The sequence below is a fragment of the Spathaspora passalidarum genome (assembly GCF_000223485.1).
Source record: "Spathaspora passalidarum NRRL Y-27907 unplaced genomic scaffold SPAPAscaffold_8, whole genome shotgun sequence".
Taxonomy (NCBI): Eukaryota; Fungi; Ascomycota; class Pichiomycetes; order Serinales; family Debaryomycetaceae; genus Spathaspora; species Spathaspora passalidarum.
Window position 1 is genome coordinate 823,002 of NW_006767432.1, and position 21,575 is coordinate 844,576.

General features: G+C 35.0%; 11 protein-coding genes across 11 annotated transcripts; 9 read left to right on the top strand and 2 right to left on the bottom strand. All coding sequences in view use genetic code 12, as the record gives it.

Moving 5' to 3' along the window:
• Window positions 1–1,333: 1,333 nt before the first annotated feature.
• On the top strand, window positions 1,334–3,560 carry SAC7 (Sac7p; the record flags this gene model as incomplete). Its single annotated transcript, XM_007377936.1, has 1 exon — window positions 1,334–3,560. A coding segment is annotated over one exon (1,093 nt), but the record flags the coding sequence as incomplete, so codon positions are not given.
• A 123-nt stretch (window positions 3,561–3,683) lies between these two features.
• Window positions 3,684–4,973, top strand: SPAPADRAFT_63850 (uncharacterized protein; the record flags this gene model as incomplete). Its single annotated transcript, XM_007377937.1, has 1 exon — window positions 3,684–4,973. The coding sequence occupies one exon, from the start codon at window positions 3,735–3,737 to the stop codon at window positions 4,896–4,898; it is 1,164 nt and encodes a 387-aa protein (XP_007377999.1).
• Window positions 4,974–5,056: 83 nt separating this feature from the next.
• Window positions 5,057–5,740, top strand: SPAPADRAFT_144535 (adenylate kinase; the record flags this gene model as incomplete). Its single annotated transcript, XM_007377938.1, has 1 exon — window positions 5,057–5,740. One exon carries the CDS (start codon window positions 5,057–5,059, stop codon window positions 5,738–5,740), a length of 684 nt encoding a protein of 227 aa, XP_007378000.1.
• Window positions 5,741–5,866: 126 nt separating this feature from the next.
• On the top strand, window positions 5,867–8,341 carry RAD3 (TFIIH/NER complex ATP-dependent 5'-3' DNA helicase subunit; the record flags this gene model as incomplete). Its single annotated transcript, XM_007377939.1, has 1 exon — window positions 5,867–8,341. One exon carries the CDS (start codon window positions 5,867–5,869, stop codon window positions 8,243–8,245), a length of 2,379 nt encoding a protein of 792 aa, XP_007378001.1.
• Window positions 8,321–10,331, bottom strand: SPAPADRAFT_63853 (uncharacterized protein; the record flags this gene model as incomplete). The annotated part of the gene is made up of 1 exon (XM_007377940.1): window positions 8,321–10,331. One exon carries the CDS (start codon window positions 9,972–9,974, stop codon window positions 9,279–9,281), a length of 696 nt encoding a protein of 231 aa, XP_007378002.1.
• SPAPADRAFT_144601 (uncharacterized protein) lies at window positions 10,046–10,249 on the bottom strand (the record flags this gene model as incomplete). The annotated part of the gene is made up of 1 exon (XM_007377941.1): window positions 10,046–10,249. One exon carries the CDS (start codon window positions 10,247–10,249, stop codon window positions 10,046–10,048), a length of 204 nt encoding a protein of 67 aa, XP_007378003.1.
• A 153-nt stretch (window positions 10,332–10,484) lies between the features above and the next one.
• RVS161 (amphiphysin-like protein) lies at window positions 10,485–11,498 on the top strand (the record flags this gene model as incomplete). The annotated part of the gene is made up of 1 exon (XM_007377942.1): window positions 10,485–11,498. The coding sequence occupies one exon, from the start codon at window positions 10,539–10,541 to the stop codon at window positions 11,334–11,336; it is 798 nt and encodes a 265-aa protein (XP_007378004.1).
• Window positions 11,499–13,094: 1,596 nt separating this feature from the next.
• SPAPADRAFT_63856 (uncharacterized protein) lies at window positions 13,095–15,132 on the top strand (the record flags this gene model as incomplete). The annotated part of the gene is made up of 1 exon (XM_007377943.1): window positions 13,095–15,132. One exon carries the CDS (start codon window positions 13,613–13,615, stop codon window positions 15,080–15,082), a length of 1,470 nt encoding a protein of 489 aa, XP_007378005.1.
• A 309-nt stretch (window positions 15,133–15,441) lies between these two features.
• SPAPADRAFT_63858 (HIG1 domain-containing protein) lies at window positions 15,442–16,135 on the top strand (the record flags this gene model as incomplete). Its single annotated transcript, XM_007377944.1, has 1 exon — window positions 15,442–16,135. One exon carries the CDS (start codon window positions 15,468–15,470, stop codon window positions 16,071–16,073), a length of 606 nt encoding a protein of 201 aa, XP_007378006.1.
• A 1,256-nt stretch (window positions 16,136–17,391) lies between these two features.
• Window positions 17,392–19,918, top strand: SPAPADRAFT_69054 (uncharacterized protein; the record flags this gene model as incomplete). Its single annotated transcript, XM_007377945.1, has 1 exon — window positions 17,392–19,918. One exon carries the CDS (start codon window positions 17,420–17,422, stop codon window positions 19,916–19,918), a length of 2,499 nt encoding a protein of 832 aa, XP_007378007.1.
• Window positions 19,919–20,817: 899 nt separating this feature from the next.
• On the top strand, window positions 20,818–21,489 carry SPAPADRAFT_53063 (uncharacterized protein; the record flags this gene model as incomplete). Its single annotated transcript, XM_007377946.1, has 1 exon — window positions 20,818–21,489. The coding sequence occupies one exon, from the start codon at window positions 20,818–20,820 to the stop codon at window positions 21,487–21,489; it is 672 nt and encodes a 223-aa protein (XP_007378008.1).
• Window positions 21,490–21,575: the final 86 nt, after the last annotated feature.

Genomic DNA, 21,575 nt, shown 5'->3' on the forward strand with positions numbered 1-21,575 from the left:
ATTTTTGTAGTGTTTGTACAAGGGCAATATCTGTACTAATAATGGTAATTGTTTTTTTGCAAAAATACGTGCAAAACTTAACAGAAAGATATAATCATGGAAACTTTATCAAATTAAACATACTGCTATCTACTGACATAAAAAGGTGCACACACCCCACGTTTAAACCCCTGAACATTGTACAAGATTAGCCACTTAATATGATTGATAATGATCACTTTTTTTTTTGGGAGTTGAAATTGAAAGCAAACATGATACCAACACAAATAGAACAAGTTAACGAGGGAAATAATAAGAAACACAGCAAACTATCACGATGATGTTTATTTTTATCTAACTTACCATCTCCCTAATTTGTGATGCCCACCCCCCCCTCCTCCTCCCCTTAGCGAATTTGCAATTGAAAAGTAGAAAAATAAAAAGCTTGAAAAATTGATGAACTGGAATTCACCCCGGATTCCGCCTCAGTTAGATCTTTATCTTTAAGTAAAGATGCAAAATCACGAAACCCATCGCAGTTTGACATCATGCAAACTCAATTAATTTCCAAGTGAGGTTTTTAAGCGACAGCAAAATATCCCAAAAAATAAATCGCGGCTTAAAAAGGAAATCTACAGGCAAAAAAATAAATCTCCATTTCATTTGAAGTATCACCTCATATACTACGGTGCCAGGTAGGAACGATTGAACTGGCACGGTACTAATTTGATGGTTGATATTATACATTCAATGTAACTTGTACAATGAAACAATATAACGGCGAATTAGTGGCAAAATTACAAGAGGGGCCCAGGCGGCTTGCATTCAATAAACAGAAACTTCTATATATAGAAATTAGAATGACATTTACTAAAATAATAATAATTTTTTTTTCTTTTAGGAAAGTTTATGACTAACTTAGAATTCAAAACGTATCCCTGTTTATTGAAAGGACTGTAGTCCGGCGAAGTCAAGGATGCAATAGTTAGGAATCTCCAAGTGAGATTTATGTCAAGTTAAATTTAGAAACAGTCCTTTTTTTTTCAAATCACAGGATTGTGATACATGCAAACCTTTTCTTGACAACCAGGCTGGGGTAGTGCTTGAACGCGGTCAGTAGGCTACGCCATGTTTCTGCAAAACGGGCCATAATTGTTACTACGAAAGCCGACGTGATCATGCATTAGGAGCTTAGACTAATTTTACTACTTTGGGATTATTGGCGTTAAAAAAATTTTTTCCATATTTTTTTTTTTTACGCCCTTAATTTTTTTTTTTTTTTTAAAGCTCACCGTTTCAAAATGGAGGATTTTTTTTGTGGTTGCCATTTTCCTTTTACTCATTCTTTTCTTTCTTTTTGCAAATCACAGTAACGAAAGAGGCACTTATCGTAAATCAAATAGGTTCAGTTTTAATCAAACAGTGAAAGCGTGACTAGATATCAAGCACAGTAATCATATCATTTGGGTTTATTCCGTTTTCCCTTTGAATAAGGTCTCCATTTAAAATTAAGCGCGGGAAGTCAGGGTTATCTTTTAAAAATTTACGACACGACTCCACTTTTATTGATTGACTACCAAATAACTACCCACCCATACACACACACATACCCAAACACAATTTTTCAGCCAAAGAATATTATACCCAGAGATTTATAGGTAGATTATGAGTCACTCTACATCTCCAACTACAAGAAATTCAATTTTTGGATGGGCCAAAGGTTTAAAACGAGGTGGTAGTCATTTCGTATCCAATGATTCCGTAAATGAAATTAGCAGTGATGAATCAATTTCCAGATCACCTACTAAAGGCATAACAATTCAACACTCCCTGTCTCAACCAAACAATTACACTTCTTCCCAACAAAATACGCTGTCATCACAACCACAACAGCAGCAAACCAACATACCTAATTTTGGTTCGTCCCCAACTCAACAGGCGTCAGATTTTCTTCGTCCGCTACTCAATCACAAATCTAGATCAAATAATAACATAAATAGAGTGAGATCAAATTCGCTTAATCAATCTGAGAATAGTTTACGTCAACATCGTGATTCCTTTTTACAACATAATTCACTCGTGGATGAAAATTCGAAATATTTTGGTGTTCCTTTACACCAGGCTCTAGAGGAAGCCTCTTCTAATATATCGATACTAGCAGGTGATCAATCCAAAGAGTTACAATATGGACAAATTCCTATTGTGGTGGCAAAATGTGGGGTATATTTGAAGAAACACGGGCTTGCTGTAGAAGGTATATTTAGAGTTGGTGGGTCTTCCAAACGTTTAAAAGAATTACAGGTAATTTTCAACACTCCTCCTTCATATGGTAAGGGTTTAGTTTGGGATGGATATACTGTTCATGATGCTGCCTCTATATTAAGAAGATATTTAAATGCGTTGCCCGAGCCATTGATTCCATTGGAAATGTATGAATCTTTTAGAGATCCATTAAGGTCGAGGCCAAGAATCATAAATTATATGAAATATAAAGCAGAAAATCCATCCAAGTCAATATCGAATCTCGAGAGTACCAATTCCAGTGAAGTGTTAGATACTTCTCAACCGTTGACTGAAGCTAATATCGGAAGATTGAACTGTTCTGATTCTAATGGCGATTTCAAAGATTCAGAAGATGTCCCAATTAATCCAGTTTTCTCACCAACTGGTCAATCAGAGCAGCAAGAGAAGCTTCCACTGACTGAAGATGACAATGCTGAAAAATCAAAACGGAAATCCAAAAGTTATAAAAAATTAACCGCAGATGTTTATGCTGCTATTGACGAATACAAAGAATTAGTTAACGAATTACCGGTTGCATCGAAACAATTATTATTTTATATATTGGACCTATTAGCTATGGTTCAACACCATTCTCAAGAAAATTTAATGAGTTCAAGAAACTTGGCTGCAATTTTCCAACCATCAATATTATCCCATCCAAACCATGACTTGGATCCAGTTGAGTATGCTTTATCACAATTGGTAGTTGAGTTTTTAATCCAGTATGCTTATAAATTATTACCAATTTATGCAAACACGACCAAGAAGGAAGATGAAGATATTTTAGTTGGTGAAGGTACAGATAGTCAAAAGCCACCAGTTACAGAAATAACATCTTCAGAAAGTAATGGTGAAATTACCCCGAAAGAGCAAGAAGAAGAGGATGTAAAATCCGAAGATTGCAATAAATCCAATGATATAGTAGTAGGATACCAACATAACGTTACAACATCGATCCCATTTGAATCTGATGTGGATGAAGATTATGACTTGTCAGATGCTAACGATATTGGATCAGATTTGGATGATTTACATTTCCAGCAGATTCATCAGAGTCTGAGTGAAGCTAACGTAATCGATGCTTTGAAGGCAAATCCAAATTTGGCTCCACCTATTGTTATTTCATCGGCTGAAAGATTAGCCAATGCAAATGCTGTATGATTAAAATGTGATATTATGTTTTTTCGGTTGTTTCTGATAGTTCTTGTTTTGTATAATTTCTTGGTTTGGTTTCTTATAAAGTTTATTTATTATTCTGATATACGTTTTATGGTTAATAGAATGAACGGGTACTCTTTGTAATTGCTAGTAGTATTTCACGAAACATAGCAGAGGGGAGGCGGGAAAAAAAAAATAGCAGTGTAACTGAAATATCAACGAAAAAGAAGAAGGAAAAAAAAAAAAACTTGTCGATGTTTTTGTTTGCCCAGAGACTACATCACAAGGAGAACCAGGGGTATACATAGATAGATATGTCGGATGAAGAAGAAAGAATCAACGAAGAAGAATTAAATGATGAAGTTGATGAATTGTTTGGAGATGACGATGATGATGAAATTCAAGACAACAAAAGAAAATCCACGAAAGTAGAAGCTGATGAAGATGATGAAGACGACGAATCTGAAACCGACAATCAAGATTACTCAGAAACTAGTAACCAAGTGGTTGATATTTCATTGCCTCGTCATGCCATTGCACAAGTTCCAGAAAAGGATACATATATGTTGAAAATGCCAGTTTTCTTAAATGTTGAAGCCCACCCATTCGATCCTAATGAATTTAAAGCTAGAATTAAAGAAAATGCCGAATTGCGTCAAAAAACTGATTTAACTGAGAAACAAAAACACAATGATTTGGTTTCAGAAAAGTTAACCAATGAAAATACAATTAGATGGAGATACTCAAATTTGAATGATGAAATTATTAAGCAATCCAATGCACATTTCATTCAATGGGATGACGGATCCTTATCATTGAAAATTGGTCAAGAATTATTTGATTTGAAAGAATTGCCGATCTTTGATAATTATCTTGTTAGAAGTCACGACAGTTTAGAAATTTTGCAAAATGATTCCATAATAACCAAAACCATAAATTTGTTGCCAGCATCTACTTCAACTTCCACTCATAGAAAATTAACTCAGGCAGTTAAGAATATTCAAAAGAAAGCTAAGATCTTGGGTACTATTACCGATGATGATCCATTAAAGAAACAAAGACTAGCTGACGAATATGAACGTAAGACTTTGAAGATGAAACGACAATTAGAATCTAAAAGAAGATTACAAGAAGAAAGATTGGAAAGAAGTAATTCCCCTAGTTTACGAACTAATGAACGTCCATCTGCTTACGAACGATATGCTAGAACATACGGTGAAGATGAATATGAAGAGGATGACTTTGTAGCCAATGACGAAGAAGATGAAGGTATGTATGACGATGAAGAGGAAGAGGAAGAAGAGGAATCTGGAGAAGAGGAAGAACAAGAATTCGAAAAAGGAGCTGAAAGATTGAGAAAATTAAAAGAAGAAGGTGCATCTAAATATAGAGAAAGGTCACATGATTCTGAAGCCGATGAAGAAGCTAAGACTAGGAAAAAGAGAAGAATCATTGATTCTGACGATGAGGAAGATTAGATTTGTATTATAGTAGTGTGTGTACTATTTAAGATAATTTCACCCCAAAGGGGAAGTTTCTATTGGTAATCGCCGAGAAAAAAATAATTATAATAAAAAAAAAAATTAGTTGGATCGTAAGATCATACCCCAACTTTCACTATTGGCGTAAATAACAAATGTCTTCCCTTGTTCGCCCATTACGTATTATACTTTTAGGAGCACCTGGTGCTGGTAAAGGAACTCAAACAACAAGATTACTTAAGAGATTTCCCAAGGTTCAGTCATTATCAACTGGTGATGTTTTAAGAAGTCAAATAGCAGCTGGTACTAGAATTGGAAAGGAAGCTTCAGACCATATTAAACAAGGGGCGTTGATCCCCGATACTACCATGGTGGGATTAGTCATGAGTCAATTAGAACAACTCAAATGGTTAGATCCAAAAGCCAGTTGGTTATTAGACGGGTTCCCTAGAACTTACAAACAAGCAATTGCTCTTGATCACTCGCTTGATCAAAACGATTGTCGACTCAATATGGTTGTTGAATTAGATGTTGACCAAAAAGTGATATTAGACAGAATTGAAGCTAGATGGGTACACGTACCAAGTGGAAGGGTGTATAATATAGATTACAACCCGCCAAAGGTACCATTCAAAGACGATATCACTGGTGAACCTTTAACGAAAAGAAGTGACGATACTGCGGAAGTATTCCAAAGAAGATTAGATCAGTACAACAAAGAAATTGAACCAATTAAAAAGTTTTACTCCAACAAAGGTGTTTTATACAAGGTCAGCGGTGATACTTCTGATATTATATACCCTAAATTAGAAGCATTGGTTCTTGAAAAATTTGGTTAAAAAAAAGCGTAACTAAATATGATTTGTTTTATTTATATGTACATATATAATTTTTTTTTTTCGTTCTGATCTTCAAAACTTTTACAACCAAATTTCTTATAACTCTTCAACTGTCTTCAATACATCATGAAATTCTTTATTGATGACCTACCAGTGCTATTCCCGTATCCTAAGATATATCCTGAACAGTATGCTTATATGTGTGACATCAAAAAGACACTTGATGTTGGTGGGAATTGTATATTAGAGATGCCTTCAGGAACAGGTAAAACCGTGTCATTGCTATCACTTACCGTGGCTTACCAAATGCATTACCCTGAGCAAAGAAAAATCGTGTATTGTTCTCGTACCATGTCAGAAATTGAAAAGGCATTGATTGAATTGTATAAGCTCATGGAATACCGAGCCAATGAGTTGGGATATGTGGAAGATTTTAGGGGATTGGGGTTAACCAGTAGAAAGAATTTATGTTTACATCCTACAATTTCCAAAGAACGTAAAGGGGTAGTTGTGGATGAGAAATGTAGAAGAATTACCAATGGACAATTGAAGAACAAGATTGAAAAGGGGATGATATCAGAGCAACAACAAGCAGACAACCCAGAAGTTAATAGTTTGTGTTCCTTTCATGAAAATTTAGAGGATATGGATCAACATGACTTGATACCACCAGGAGTGTACTCGTTTGATGGATTGTTGAAGTATTGTAAACAGCGAGGAACCTGTCCTTATTTTACTGTTAGAAGAATGATGCCATTTTGTAACATTATTATTTATTCATATCATTATTTATTGGATCCCAAGATTGCTGATCGCGTTTCTAAGGAATTATCAAAGGATAGCATTGTTATATTTGACGAAGCGCACAATATTGATAACGTTTGTATAGAATCTTTGTCATTAGATTTAACCGAGGATACATTAAAACGAGCAACAAGAGGTGCTAACAAGTTAGGAGATGCAATCGAAGAAATGAAAGCTCAAGACAGTGAAAAATTACAGAATGAATATGAACAATTGGTGGAAGGATTACGACAAGCAGAAATAGCCCGAAATGAAGAATTATTCATGTCCAATCCTATACTACCTCAAGACTTACTCGATGAAGCCATACCGGGGAATATAAGAAAGGGAGAACATTTTATTGCGTTTCTCAAAAGATTTATTGAATATTTAAAGACTAGAATGAAAGTATTGCATGTGATTAGTGAAACTCCTATAAGTTTCTTGAAACATTTAAAAGAACTAACTTATATCGATAGGAAGCCCCTTCGATTTTGTTCGGAAAGACTTTCATTACTTGTTCGAACTTTAGAGTTGGCAGAAATTGAAGATTTCAATGCATTAAAAGATATTGCTACATTTGCAACTTTGGTATCTACTTATGATACTGGGTTTCAATTAATACTTGAACCATATGAAACAGAGGGTTCATCGGTGCCTAATCCGATTCTACATTTCACATGTTTGGATGCATCAATTGCCATTAAACCTGTGTTTGAAAGATTTTATTCAATCATTATAACATCAGGTACTATATCTCCTTTAGACATGTACCCCAAAATGTTAAATTTCCAAACAGTTATTCAAGAATCTTATGCCATGACATTAGCAAGAAGGTCATTTTTGCCAATGATTGTTACAAAGGGATCTGATCAAGTCTCGATATCTTCTAGATTTGAAATTAGAAATGATCCTTCAGTTGTTAGAAATTATGGATCGTTATTAGTTGAATTTTCCAAGATTACTCCAGATGGAATGGTGGTTTTTTTCCCCTCATACTTGTACATGGAATCTATTATTTCCATGTGGCAAAATATGGGTGTATTAGATGAAGTTTGGAAATATAAATTGATTCTTGTTGAAACTCCTGATGCACAAGAAACTTCACTTGCCTTGGAAACCTATCGTAAAGCATGCTCAAATGGAAGAGGTGCCGTACTATTATCTGTTGCTCGTGGTAAGGTATCGGAAGGTATTGATTTTGATCATCATTATGGTAGAACAGTACTTATGATTGGTATTCCTTTCCAATATACTGAATCAAGAATCTTAAAAGCAAGATTGGAATTCATGAGAGATCATTTCCAAATTCGAGAAAATGACTTTTTATCTTTCGATGCCATGAGACATGCAGCCCAATGTTTAGGGAGAGTTTTAAGAGGTAAAGATGACTATGGTATTATGGTTTTAGCAGATCGTAGATTTTCAAGAAAGAAGAACCAATTACCAAAATGGATTGCGCAAGCGTTGAATGATTCAGATACTAATTTATCTACTGATATGGCCTTGGCAACTGCCAAAAGATTTTTGAGAAGTTTAGCCCAGCCAGCCAATCCAAAGGATCAAGAGGGGGTTTCTGTATGGAACCTTGAGCAATTGGAAGAGTATCAAAGAAAGTATGAACATAAAGTACAACCAATAGAATCAGAAATAGCAGAAGAAGAAAATAACCAAGAAGATAATTTCATGGATATTGATGATGCTGATTTGGATTTGTTGTAATTTTATAACGCGACAGTTATTTTTTTTTGTTTATGTTTATAATTTTTTCTTTTTGCACTAGTCTGTTTATATTAATGTCTAATAGAATAACCACAGTAATACTCGAGATTAACTCGAGATATATTAAAGCTGGGTTTGCAGGTAAAACCGTACCTGAATGTATTATACCTATAAATTATGATGTTAATGAGAGTGAGGAACTTCATCCTCCAGAAGTAAAGGATTATTCCTTGACCAATTCCCAAAGACAAGATATCATCGATTCATTCAACAATGACAATCCTAAATATAAGAGCATGTCACGGATTTATCAACAATCAAGAGGTAATTGGCTTAATTTTGAAAAGCAAGATCTTGTATTTCTTGCAAGAATTTTATACACAATTTGGTTAGAAGATTTGCAGATAGTACCGAGACTGACAAAAGTAGTAGTTGTCAATAATGAATTTTCAGTGAAGTTTCAACAAGAATTATGTCGAATATTATTGGAAAAGTTAAGAACCAGATCAGTTGTGTTTGTTCCCGGTACACTTCTTACAGTTATTGGAAGTAATCGACGAAATGGATTAGTTCTTGATTTTGATTGGCATAGTCTTAAAGTACACAGTGTGGTGGATCTTCACGAAATATCGCGAGAAGAAGAGTCCACTTTGAGTAGCGAGAAGATATATTTTGACTCAGTTTTACAATTATTGAATAGCTCTGACGAGGTTGATTTTAAAACAGTGGAAGATTTAATATTGCAAGGTAAACTCAAAAGCTCAATTCCAATTAATTTGGTCCTAGAAATAATTGACAAGATTATGAAAAAGTCAGAAATAGATACCCGCAATTTAATACTAGAGAATATTGTTATAACTGGAATAGGATCTTCTATCCCTGGACTTAAACAAAACTTGGTTGAACTAATTACCGACATATACCCTCAATCTCAAGTAAATTCAACAGTCGGATGTTGGACTTCTTGTTCTTTATACGTATCGAGTATTCGTACAGGTTTTCAAGAAATCTCAGATGTGGCAATGATTAATATTTAATAAATATCATATAAATACTCAAACACTTTATCTAAATACACATCAGACTTGTCATCTTCACAAGTTTGGCCAATAAATTCTGGACGAGCAATAAATTGAGACCAACAAGATTGACTATCAAATTTAAACCAGTTTTTAAACCAACCAACACGATGTTTTATATCTTCTTCTTCTTTAAGTTCATGCTTCATAATGTTAAGCAAGACTAAAGAGTCTGCATCTAAATTGTCATGTGAAGGAAAGAACATATCAGGGGGAGTATCAATTGGATTAACTACACTTTCCAAATTCAATTCACAAGTTTCAGCTAATGGTTTTACCATATGAGGTTCAAGAGAAACATTAATTGTTGGATAATTTGTTTCTTCTAAAAGTGTAGGATAATATCTAATCTCCGGTTCAAGAGTGGCAACATCAATCAATTCAGGAGAAGCTTCATAAAAGATATCACCATCATCGGTACTGGAAAAGCTATCGGTATTTCTAGTTTCAAAGGTGGTGGATGGAAACCTCTTGACAGTATCTGCTTTTTGGATCACAACAGGTGAATTCTCTAATACATTGGTATGAATTCTTGCAAATGGAATTGATGTTTTCAGCTTGGAATGAAAATTACCAGTAATATCTCTAACCGGACTTATAGAACCATCTAATTGGCTATTTTCATTCTCGTTTTCATTTACCGCCAGCATTGTTAGTGTTTAATTTGGCAGCCAAAAAAAAAAAGCTTAGTTCTTTTTTTTTCTTTTAGTGCGGTGTTTGTTTACTTCTTCACGAGTCCACCAATGTACTCTTGAAAGTATTGGATTTCACTATCATACTTATCACATAAAGTCTTTGAATCTCTGATATTACTGATTAAACCATCAATCTTTGCTCTTAATTGTAAAATTAGATCAATCTTTTCTTGTTTCAGAAGATTTGCATGAGCTGATGCTTGAGCAATGAACAGCTTGCTTCGTGTCATTGTCTGTGATGAGTCATTGGAATCATTGTGGGCTTGGAGATCGTTATTTCCTTCTTGTGGTTCTTCTGGGTTCAGCATGGTTGTATCTGGTGTAAATTAACTGAACGGAAATAAAACAAAGATTTTGTTGTGGGAGAATTTCAGGATCGGCCCCACTAAAATTGGTTCATCCACTCCCTTCGCTGTCAAAAAAGGGAGAGGCACTGCGGTTTAAAAAAACGAGTGATTACAAATTGAGACGGCAACTTAGCCCACACAACTAAAACTAAGCCATTCATATCAATTGACAATGTCTTGGGGTGGATTCAAGAAAGCAGTGACCAGAGCTGGTCAATCAATTACAGTCAAAGATGTGGATAAAACCATGGACAAGGATTTCGACATAGAAGAAAGAAGATACAAGGTATTGAAAACTGCCGGTACAAACTTACAAAAGGCAGTCAAGGGATATTTAGACTCTTTACGTGCTGTTACTGCCTCACAAGTTACAATTGCTGAGATTGTTTCCAATTTATATGAAGAATCCAAGCAAGGGCCTGGTCAAAATAACAATATTGGAACTTATTATATGCAATGTGTTCGGGAATTTGATGAAGAAACGGTTAAACAATTGGATGGTCCATTTAGAGAAACTGTATTAGATCCAATTACTAAATTTGCAAATTATTTCCTTGAAATTGATGAGGCAATTAAGAAACGAGCTCATAAAAAGATTGATTACGACCAATGCAAGGCTAAAGTTAGAAGATTAATCGATAAACCTTCAAAAGATGCCGGTAAGTTACCAAGAGTTCAAAAGGAATTGCAAGTTGCCAAGGAAATTTATGAAGATTTGAACGAACAATTAAAGAGCGAGTTACCACAATTAATTGCATTAAGAGTTCCATACTTGGATCCTTCATTTGAAAGTGTGGTTAAAATTCAATTGAGATTCTGTACTGAAGGATATTCTAGACTTGCTCAAATACAACAGTATTTAGATCCTGCATCCAGAGACGAATATGCCAATGGTTTATTAGATGGTAAGATTGATGATATGATTGTCCAAATGAATGGATTGAATATAACATCATTAGGTAAGAAATAATAGTATAAATATATAAAGTGTAGTAAACAAGCGATGTGGTATCCCGCCTTTGATCCGACGCAAATCCGGTTAAGATTTCAGAAACATTTTTTTTTCAGTCACAAAATAGTTGGATTTAAGCACGGTTATTGTCTTGCCCAAATTAATAGAACATTTTGCCCCAAGTTTTAACATTTAAAATTTTTTTACTACCCTCTTCCTTGGATTGTCTTTACTTAAATGGAAATATGAAGAGTCAGAATGAACCAACTTTGCTTGCAAAGTCGTTTCTAATACGGGTCATCACCACCATCCTCAAATACCCGTCACTCTTTATCATGATTCCCTCGCTAGTTATGTTCACCCTTTCTTTCGATGTATTATATGACTTTACAATCAAACAATTTAATTCACATTTGGCAACACAGTTTGGAGTTTTAGAAAACACATATGAATTAGCAAATACCTGTGATTTCACCAAGGTAGATCGACGGACAACACTAACTAAGGTGATAATCTCCCATGACAATGTCCTTGATTATACATTCTTGCAACAAGTTAAACAATTTCAGGAGTCTATTGATTCCACCTGTATCATATCCTTGACTGATTTTGTTCCCCTTGACAACCCCAGCCATTTCAGAAACGCTTTGGTACGATATGTAAACTACGACTTGAACATATTAACCACATTCTTATTCCTTAATAAATTGGGCAAAACAAACCATATTATAGACAGTGCAAGATCTTTGAACGTGTTTATCCTACACAAAAGTGCACTACATCTAAACAATACCGAATTGACATTGTCAAGTCTGATGACTTTTAATGATACTTCAAGTATTTTCGCATTTATTGACTATTTCCTCGTCCACAACAATTTGTATTCATACACCCACTATTTCTTTACTTTCAGTGACTTGATATTTTACGGGATAGTATCAGGGTTTCTTGTGTTTATGTTTTTATCCATTGCCAACAATCATAATATTAGGTCCAATGTTGGGTTATTAGCCGGCTGGATCATCAATGTTTTTATTTCTACAGTGGCGGCAATAAATATCGACACTTTTATTCATCGATGTCAAACTTGGAATTTAGTCATGGAACCACTGACCAGATTTACAAGGTTGCAGGTATTTTTCATAGTGGCAATGTTTACATCACGAGTTCTTTTCCATTCAATTGACATATTAACTGATTCAAAGGAGTCAGATTTACACAAGAGATTATATCGATATTATAGTGGATTTAAAGGACTTCCAATGGTTACCAAAACTTTTGTGAGTAATGTTATTGCATTAGTATCCGTAGTTCTTTTAGGAACTGGTGTGTTATATTGCTGTTTCCAAGGGTATCTCCTACAATCCCTATTATCCAAATTATTCAACTTTAGCCAAATTTGCTTATTAGCATTGGTGTTTGAATATGTTATGGAACTTACTTTTATTGCAGGAATTATAATTGTTGATTTGAAAAAAGTGTCGTTAACTGATGTCATAGAAGATTCAAATAGTACTAATGCACTTTCCACAATGTTGTTGAAATTGAAATATCCCTCACACGCAAGACCACATGAAGATTCTTTACGTTATAAATTAGGTCAGCTCTTTTTACGAACCAAGTTTACTAAAACAACCGAGTTGATATTGTATGGGGTAGGTATACTACAATTACTTGGTGTTTTTATTCATTGGTCATTAATCATACCAAAGAAAGATGATGCAATAATTGAATTGCATAGTTTGGAAATTATCTACAATTCAAATACGGCAATTTACTTTCTTGAATATATATTGATTGTGATATTCATACTTGCAATTGCTGGGATTATATTTAGATTTAACCCACCAAGCTCACCTACCAGCACAATTTCAACCGAAGATTTCATTCCCGATGAAAAGCATTTCAATTCAATTAGTTTACAAAATGGACATTCCCTTGATGTAGTGAAAATCAAAACCAATCCAAGATGTTCGTTTGTTGTTACTATCGGATTAGATCACAAAATTTTAATTTGGTCCCCATTAAGTTCTACTTCCAAACCTACAGATATTTCCAGCAAAGTCAATGATAAGGAATTTTGGCCAATTAATCATGTTTCGATAAGTGAAGATGGAGATTATACTGTATTGATCAATTTTAAATTTGGAATAATTAAATGTTTTAATCGAACTGACATGCTGTTTGCTTGGATGCATCAAAATAATGATTTTCTTGGCCAACGGGATAAACACCCAAAGATCTTGGAATCATTCTTTAGAAAGAAAACCGTGCCTGGATTCTTGGCAAGAAAAATGCTCTCAAACCGAACACCTAGTCGAAGAGGAAGTGATGCTTCAATAAATGGTAACTACCCACCTCCACCAATCTCTATGAAATCATTTGGTGAACGACAACGAGAGATTGCTAGAGAGGCCACACCACCTATACCAGACTCTCAATTGATTAAAGATGAATTTGTAATAATATTGGAAACAGGTGAATTGATTGTGTATTCGTGTACCGATGGTAAAATCAAATCTTCCAACATGATTACCTCAATTTACGGAACTGAAACTGATTTGAAGATACTTTCTGCCAAGAAAATACGAACTCCTAGAATTAATGATAGAATTGTTTGCCAAATGAGCAATTCAGATTTAATTGTTGCAACTGTGATAAATAATAGTTGGAAATTTAGAAAATTAGCCATTAAACAAGGTCAATATAATCAAGAAAACAAATTTATTCGACCCAGTTCAACTGCAATTGCCCCTTCAACATCAGCCAATGATTTCACATCAATGTATAAAGAAAAACCACAAGCTACACCTCCTGAAATTAAAGGATTGAAGTTAAATGTTTCATGCATAGTTCCACTTGAATTTTTGGGTATGATTGTTGTTGTTAAAAACTTGGTTTGTGAGTTAATTGACATTCAAACGGGAATTGTGTTGAAACAATTTCATATTGCTAACTTTAAACCAAACAGTTTTAGAGTAACCCACCTGGAACCTACCCATTGTAAATTTTGTGGATGTGCCTCTATACAAGCTTTGTCAATTGTTTATGAAGATTATGATAGCAGTACTATTATCACTCAAACATATAAGATTGATGAACAAAGGTCGAAAAGTAACATTTGTTTAAGAGTTGAAAGAGATCCTCGAGAAATTAGATGTCTTGGGTTTAATGCCGTATCTGAACATCAATATTGGTTCAGAAATGTGGTTAGTTGGGAAATGACTGATGTAAATATGATTATTGGGATAATCAAAAAGGACAAGGTTGATAATGACGAAGAAGGAGATGAATCAGAAAAAATGGTGGCTAATGTCAAATCCGGTGATAAATTTGATCAATTGGTTGAAAATCGATGCTTGACTTCATTAAGAAACAGACGAAAGCATGGTAAATCTTCTGGATCCAAATCATTGAATGATATTTATGAAGGATTTATCGTAACCGTATCAGATGGTAAGAGAAGCTATTATCAACTTCCCACTATTGAAGGCGAGAAGCACCGAGATTTCTCTCATGAACGTATAAACGCAATTGAAAGATACGGGTTCAAGTCCATAATTTGTAATTTTGGGAATCTTCTTGAAATTTATTATTTGGGTAATGATAAGTTGATTGAACAGGACATATACTATAATCCTGATGTTTGGTCGCAAGATAATAAAAGTACACTCAATGGAACAAGGGACAGTACTAACAGACCTCCACAAAATAGTGAATTGTTATTCATTAATAAGCGTCGGACTATGGGCAGAAGGAAGTAATATTATATAGTTTATTCTGCATGAGTCAATCGATATAAACTTTTCAGTACTAAGTCGGGTCTTAATTTATCGCGGAATCGTCCGACAATGTCATGTTCCCATTATTTTTTTCCGGAGTTTTCCTTGTCTTTTCTTTTTTTTCAAACCCCCTGGTTAAATAACCGCGCGGAAAATTTTATTTACCAAACCCCGGATACTCATAGTTTGGTTGCAATTCCCGCACGCCTAAAAACGTAAGTCATATCAACATCATACGGTTATTTTTTCATTGTTTCTTTTTTTCGTGATTGCTTCACATTTCCACTATAAATAAACCAAAAAATCCCAATTACAAAAACTTCAATTGAATTCTTTTTATCACAAGTCAATTCGACAACAATTAACCATGAAGATCATCACAGAAGAAGAAAAGTACGAACATCAAAAACATATTTTAATTGAAGGTTTGAAAGGGTGTGCTATTGGTGCTGCCGTAGGGTTTGGTATTGTTAAATATATGAAAACAAAACAACCATTACAATATGCTAAATTCAATTCATCCGTTAGAGCCGCCATTTACGCCATGCCTGCCATTACTATTGGTGCTTTCTATGCTGATCAAGGTTCAGTTGATTTCGATGAAGATAAGTACCGTTCTGATTACTTGAAGAAACAAGAAGCCGCTGCTTTGGAAAGATATAATAAATTATCCCCATCTGATAAATTCTTGCATAAATTGAATGAAAACAAATATTCCTTGATTATTTCTACCTGGGCTGCTTCATTATATGGATCTTGGACTCTTGTCAACCGTGATAAATATATGACTAAAGCTCAAAAGATTGTCCAAGCCAGAGTTTACGCCCAAGCCCTTACTGTTGTATTGTTATTGGGTACCATTTTATTGAGTGTACATGAAGCTGAATTAAAGAAGAAGGAACCAGCTCCTGTTCCAGAATGGAAGAGATATTTAGATGAACAAGAATCCCTTAAGGAGGAACACAAGGCATAATTTTAGTTTTTTTAATATTTATTTATTCTGGGGTATATAGATGAATTTACGATTAATAGTTTGAATACTTGTAGCAAGCAATTTGTGATAAGAACAAGGCTTGCGATGTTATCACAAAAGTACCGATGACATGATTTATTTTTTTGGTTCTTTTTTCTTTTGCGGGAACATTTCCGCGGTGCATAAGATCCGATGGATCGGTCGGAGTTTTTCCCCGCGCTATTTAGTGTACTTATGCCTTTAGTGTAGACTTGGTTTCTCTAGATTTTGCGGTCAAGATTGGTTATCTTTTAATAATTTAGTTTAATACTAGATAATTAGGTTCCATAAAAGTAATATTCGTTGCATTGACTTTTTGTGCAAAAAGTGACAAAAAAACACAAAATATAGTATACTGAATGAGCATCACCACATCTGCAGGGTACACAAACATGTATACTAAATTCAAATTTAAAACCAACCAGTGTTTACAAAAAATTAAATATTAGATTGAAAGGAATATTATCAGTGTATAAGAACAATTGAAGATTTAAACAGCATATACACTAGTCAAATATGTTTTAAGCTTGAAGATTATCGTAGACAGAACTTCCCGCAAAAAGTAATTCTGTCAGCTCGTACTAATATAAATGCTGCTAAATTTACTAAGTCTGATCCACCTGTAAACCAAGTGTCGTATACTTGCAGTCAGAAAATATTCAAACCAACACTGCAAAATGAGAATGTAACAAGAAAAAAATGTAGGAAATACACGAACCAATCCCGAAAGTAATTGTAGCTTATAAATTATTCTCTCAATCCCTGCTAAAAAAAAGATTAATTGATCAATGCCATTTTCAATAGAAGCTAACTATACGTACAACCAAATGAATATCCAACTTGCAACTATTCATCTGACAAATGTCCTAGTACCCCAAAACTATGCTACAAGTATGTGTTAAACTTAAGCTCTTTATACAACATGCCAAGCTTTGAATGTATCATTATAAACTATTTCATATATAGCCTCAAGCCTAACATAATATCAAAGATAAAATGTGCTTTGGGATCGTATTTAGAGCTCATATACAAATTCCATCTCTGTACTTCAGCTTTTAACTGGAACCAGATACATGATTTGTTGTTTCAATTATAACCTATTTTGCAGCAGCAACATTCCCTCAGGCAAAGAATATCATCAAAAAAAAAAGAAATAAAACAAGAAATAAAATCCTTGTTACATTTGCATTGCAATTGTGTTTAGGGTCTCATAAACGAAAATGAATAGATTGAAACACTTTTTATATAAACAAGGAAATATGGCCTAGTAATTCTCCATAATATCTTTTGCTTAGTCATTGAAACAAATGTGGATAATTCGGCTAATTATATTTTTGCGAATGGCATGGTGCTCCACTAAGGTCATTTCGGGAACTCACCAAATCAACATGCCTTATGATGACCTGTATAGTAGTGTTTTTATTAACGAGGACGCAAATGTGGTTTTTTTTGGCAACGAAAATATTTGCATCCATAAAGAAATCGACAATTTAGGTGCAATTACCTTTACTACGAAAACTGGAACTAATATTGAGCTGGAAAATATATTGTCCTCGTTTAACAACAAGGGAATTGCCAGGTTTCATGCTAACCATGGAAAGGCAATGAAAATGAAAATATACCATGCTATATTTGAAAATAGTGGCACAATACTATTTCAAAGTGAGACAACTACTCGTGATATTGCATCTTCCACTATCCACGGAACTTTAGGATGGACCAATACTGGAACAATTATAATCAACAACAAATCTCAAAGTCCAGGAAAGTTTAGAATGGGTCTTATTGTCAAAAATAGTGGCATAATTATACTAAATAACCAAAATTACATTCAATCTGAAGGTCAAATAAATGGTGGTGGTTGTATTTATCTCGAAGAGAAAAGTAGTTGTGAGCTTCATTCAGTCCACTCATCAAAAGACCAAGTATTTGTTATGGGAGAATATACAAGTGTTTGGATTAAGGGTATTTTGGTTAATAATTACATGTTTATGAATTTTGGGGCCCAAAATGAAATCAAATTTGATGATAATTTAAACCGAAATAATTTTCAATATTTTGACAAGCTGGGTCGTTTACAGCTTTCACTTATACCTTATAGATCTATTATTATTGGAAGTGGGTATAATGTGAAATCATTTCAAGTTCTGCAAAATGGAAAGGTTTTATCTTATAACGGCCCAAGACCTAACACTACAGGTTGTGATTGTAAGAAATTTCCCTTTATCGGACAAACTATACCACCTAATGGTTGTGAAGACGGTGGATCTTCTCAATTTCCAGATATTAATGCAATTAATCAAGTGGATATAGGTATTATAGACACAGATGATAGCGATGAAAATAATGTTACAAAAGTAGAGATTCCTGATCTCATTGAAGCAGGTGATAATAGTGATAAAGTGGAAGTGCCTGGTACAGATGGTGGAGGTAGTAGCGATGAGAATGAACTTGAGCTTCCTAGTGTAGTTGGCGGTGGAAATGATAACAACAAGAATGAGGTAGAAGTTAGTGGTGGTACCGTCAAGGGTGGTAGTGAAAATAATGAAGTCCCGGGTCCTGGTGGTAGTAATGAGAATGAAGTTGAACTTGTTGGTACGATCGAAGGTAGTAGTGGTAATGGAAATAAAGAAGAAGAAAATCCTGGTGGTATCGATGAAGGTGGTAATATAGAGGAAGAAGTTCCCGTAGACTATAATGAAGTAGAATTTCCTGGTATTGCCGAAGGAGGTGGTAATAGTGGTAGTAACGAAATGGAACTTCCTAGTATCATTGAAGGTGGCGAGGGTAGTAATAAAAATGAGGTAGAAGTTCCTGGTAATGATGTTGAAAATGGAGGTGGTAATGAGAAGAATGAAGTAGAAAGCACAGCTGGTATCACTGAAGGTGGTGCTGATAAGGAAAAAGAAGTTCCTGATATCGCTGAAGGTGGCAATGGCAATAAAGAAGTAGAAAATCCTGGTGGTATCGATGAAGGTGGTAATATAGAGGAAGAAGTTCCTGGTGATTATAGTGAAGTAGAACTTCCTGGTATTGCCGAAGGAGGTGGTAATAGTGATAGTAACGAAATGGAACTTCCTAGTATCATTGAAGGTGGCGCTGATAAGGAAAAAGAAGTTCCTGATATCGCTGAAGGTGGAAGTAATGATAAGGAAGTAGAAACTCCAGGTAGTAATTCTGAAGGTTCTTCTAATGAAATTAACAATGTGAACGATAGCAAAGATCAGGTTGATGGCAGTGGATCCAATGAAATTAAAGATGGAATAACCGAAAAAAATGGAAGCGACAGGGATGATGGATCCAAAAGTGGACCTCAGCCAGATGGGAGTGGATCAAACGGAACAGAAGAAGGAGAAAATGTATCGAATGGAGATAACAGCGGTGATTCATCCAATAATGATCCCTCATCTGAATTCAATGGTATTCCACCTGAATCCAATAGTGGGTCCACACATGTACCTGATGGTGCAAAAGGAAGTACTAGTGAAGGGAACTATGGCGGTGATGTATTGGGAAATGGTTCCATCGATGATTCCGATGAGAAAAAGCTAGCAGAAACGAATAATGGATCAGATGGTATTAGAGAAACTTCAAATGAAACAAACGACAAAGACAGTAATAGTGAATCCAAGAATGAAACTCCACCTGAATCTAATGGCTCCATACCTGGAAGTACACCGGGTTCCAATAGTGGAGTTTCAGATGGTATGAATGAATCTAATGGAGTAAACACTGATGGTTTTACTGATGGAACCCCATCGGGTCCTAAGGAGTGGGACTCGCGATTTAGTTGTCAACCTGCCTAATTGAGAACGCGAGTTGTTAACCCTGGATTTTGGTGCGAATGTACTAGTTGTTAACCCTTACAGGTTACGCTCCCATAGTAAAAGAGCTTGAGTTGTTAACCCTCATACAAAATTGACCTGACTTTACAGTTTGGAATATACACCTTTTACAGGTTGGATGCCTAACTTGTAAAAATTTCAAAATCTTTTTTCGGGTGCTACCAGTGATTCTCGCGTATTTTTATAGAATAGACCCGCCGCAGGTTCCCAAAAAACGCGTAGAAAAGCTGAAAGGAGAAATATTGTTTACCTGGGGTAACATGGCTGGAACCATTTCGCACTGAGACAATAGACAATAGTACACCATCTAATTATATTTTTTTAATTATACACCGGGTTCGGCTAAAATAGAAAGGGGGTATAATTAATCCCAAACAGGAATAATACACGGTCGACACATTTTCTAGAAACATTTCTATATTTATATAACATTCCTTGAAATATGTTTTTCCTTTTGTATTTTTTTCCTCAGCAATGACGATTTTTGCACCAACCCATGATCTTTTTGATGATGAGTTAGAAGATGACGAATTTAGTGATGTCGAAGAAACTGCGAATACTTATGATCAACCTGTTAGCTCAGCCATAGCACCACTTTTCGATCTCGATGTTGTTAAATTATCAGAAACTTATACTTATGTTGAAGGGCTTTTGATACATACCCAAGGCAGAACCAGAAAGCCATTCCCATTTATTAAAGTACCAACGCCGGCCAGACTAGAGAAGATTTCAGAAAATCAGTTAGAAAACTAAGTCCAATCCAAAAAAAAATGAAGAACCTATTTAGGAAGGTCGTGGCTACTAAAGTGACTTGTTTTCCTCACATGGAGTTGAGGAAGTATGCACCTGCTACTACCGAAATGTATCTAGTGAGAACAGTTGATGGTGTGAAATTAGAGGAGGCAAACCCTGGTGGTTGCATCAAGGTTCCAGTTTATAAACTTTCAATGCAAGGATCCAAGTATCACATAGTTTACATCGCTGTTCCCAATGATGACAGTATACTGAAAGACAACCACATGCAAGTTGATTTTTCTACGGTGGACACCAGCAACAACAACAGTTATTTGTCAGGTCTTTGCGAAGGCGTCGAGTTGACTGCAGAACACATCAGTCTTTTGAAGAAGTTGGACCAGTCACCTACTAGTTTCAATGGAGAAGAATTCTACACCAAAGTGTATGATAATGTTATTTCCAAACCCACGTCTAGGTGCTACTATGTACCCAAGGGTCACAACTCCATGACTTTGTCACCGTTCTTTAATGTCCATACTTCCAATGTCAAGAAGGTTTACACTAGATACTTTGGTTACTTATATGCCATCTTGGTGAACTATGACAAGTTTGACTTCATGAATACTGCTGCTGAAGGGAAGGCACGGGAATTGCTTGAGCTGGTCAAGTATGCTGACACATTTGACGGTAGGTACATTACAATTTTAGAATTGTTTGATTATTTCATGATGGAGAATGACAATATATTAAACTTAGCCCTACTCCCGTTTCTATTGGACCTTAAACCCACAGGTTGAAAGCTACCGATTTCAGTTTTGAGAAACTCAATGGGTTAAAGAGTTTTTGTAAGCGAGTGGCTCTTTCTTAGGATGACCAAGGAACC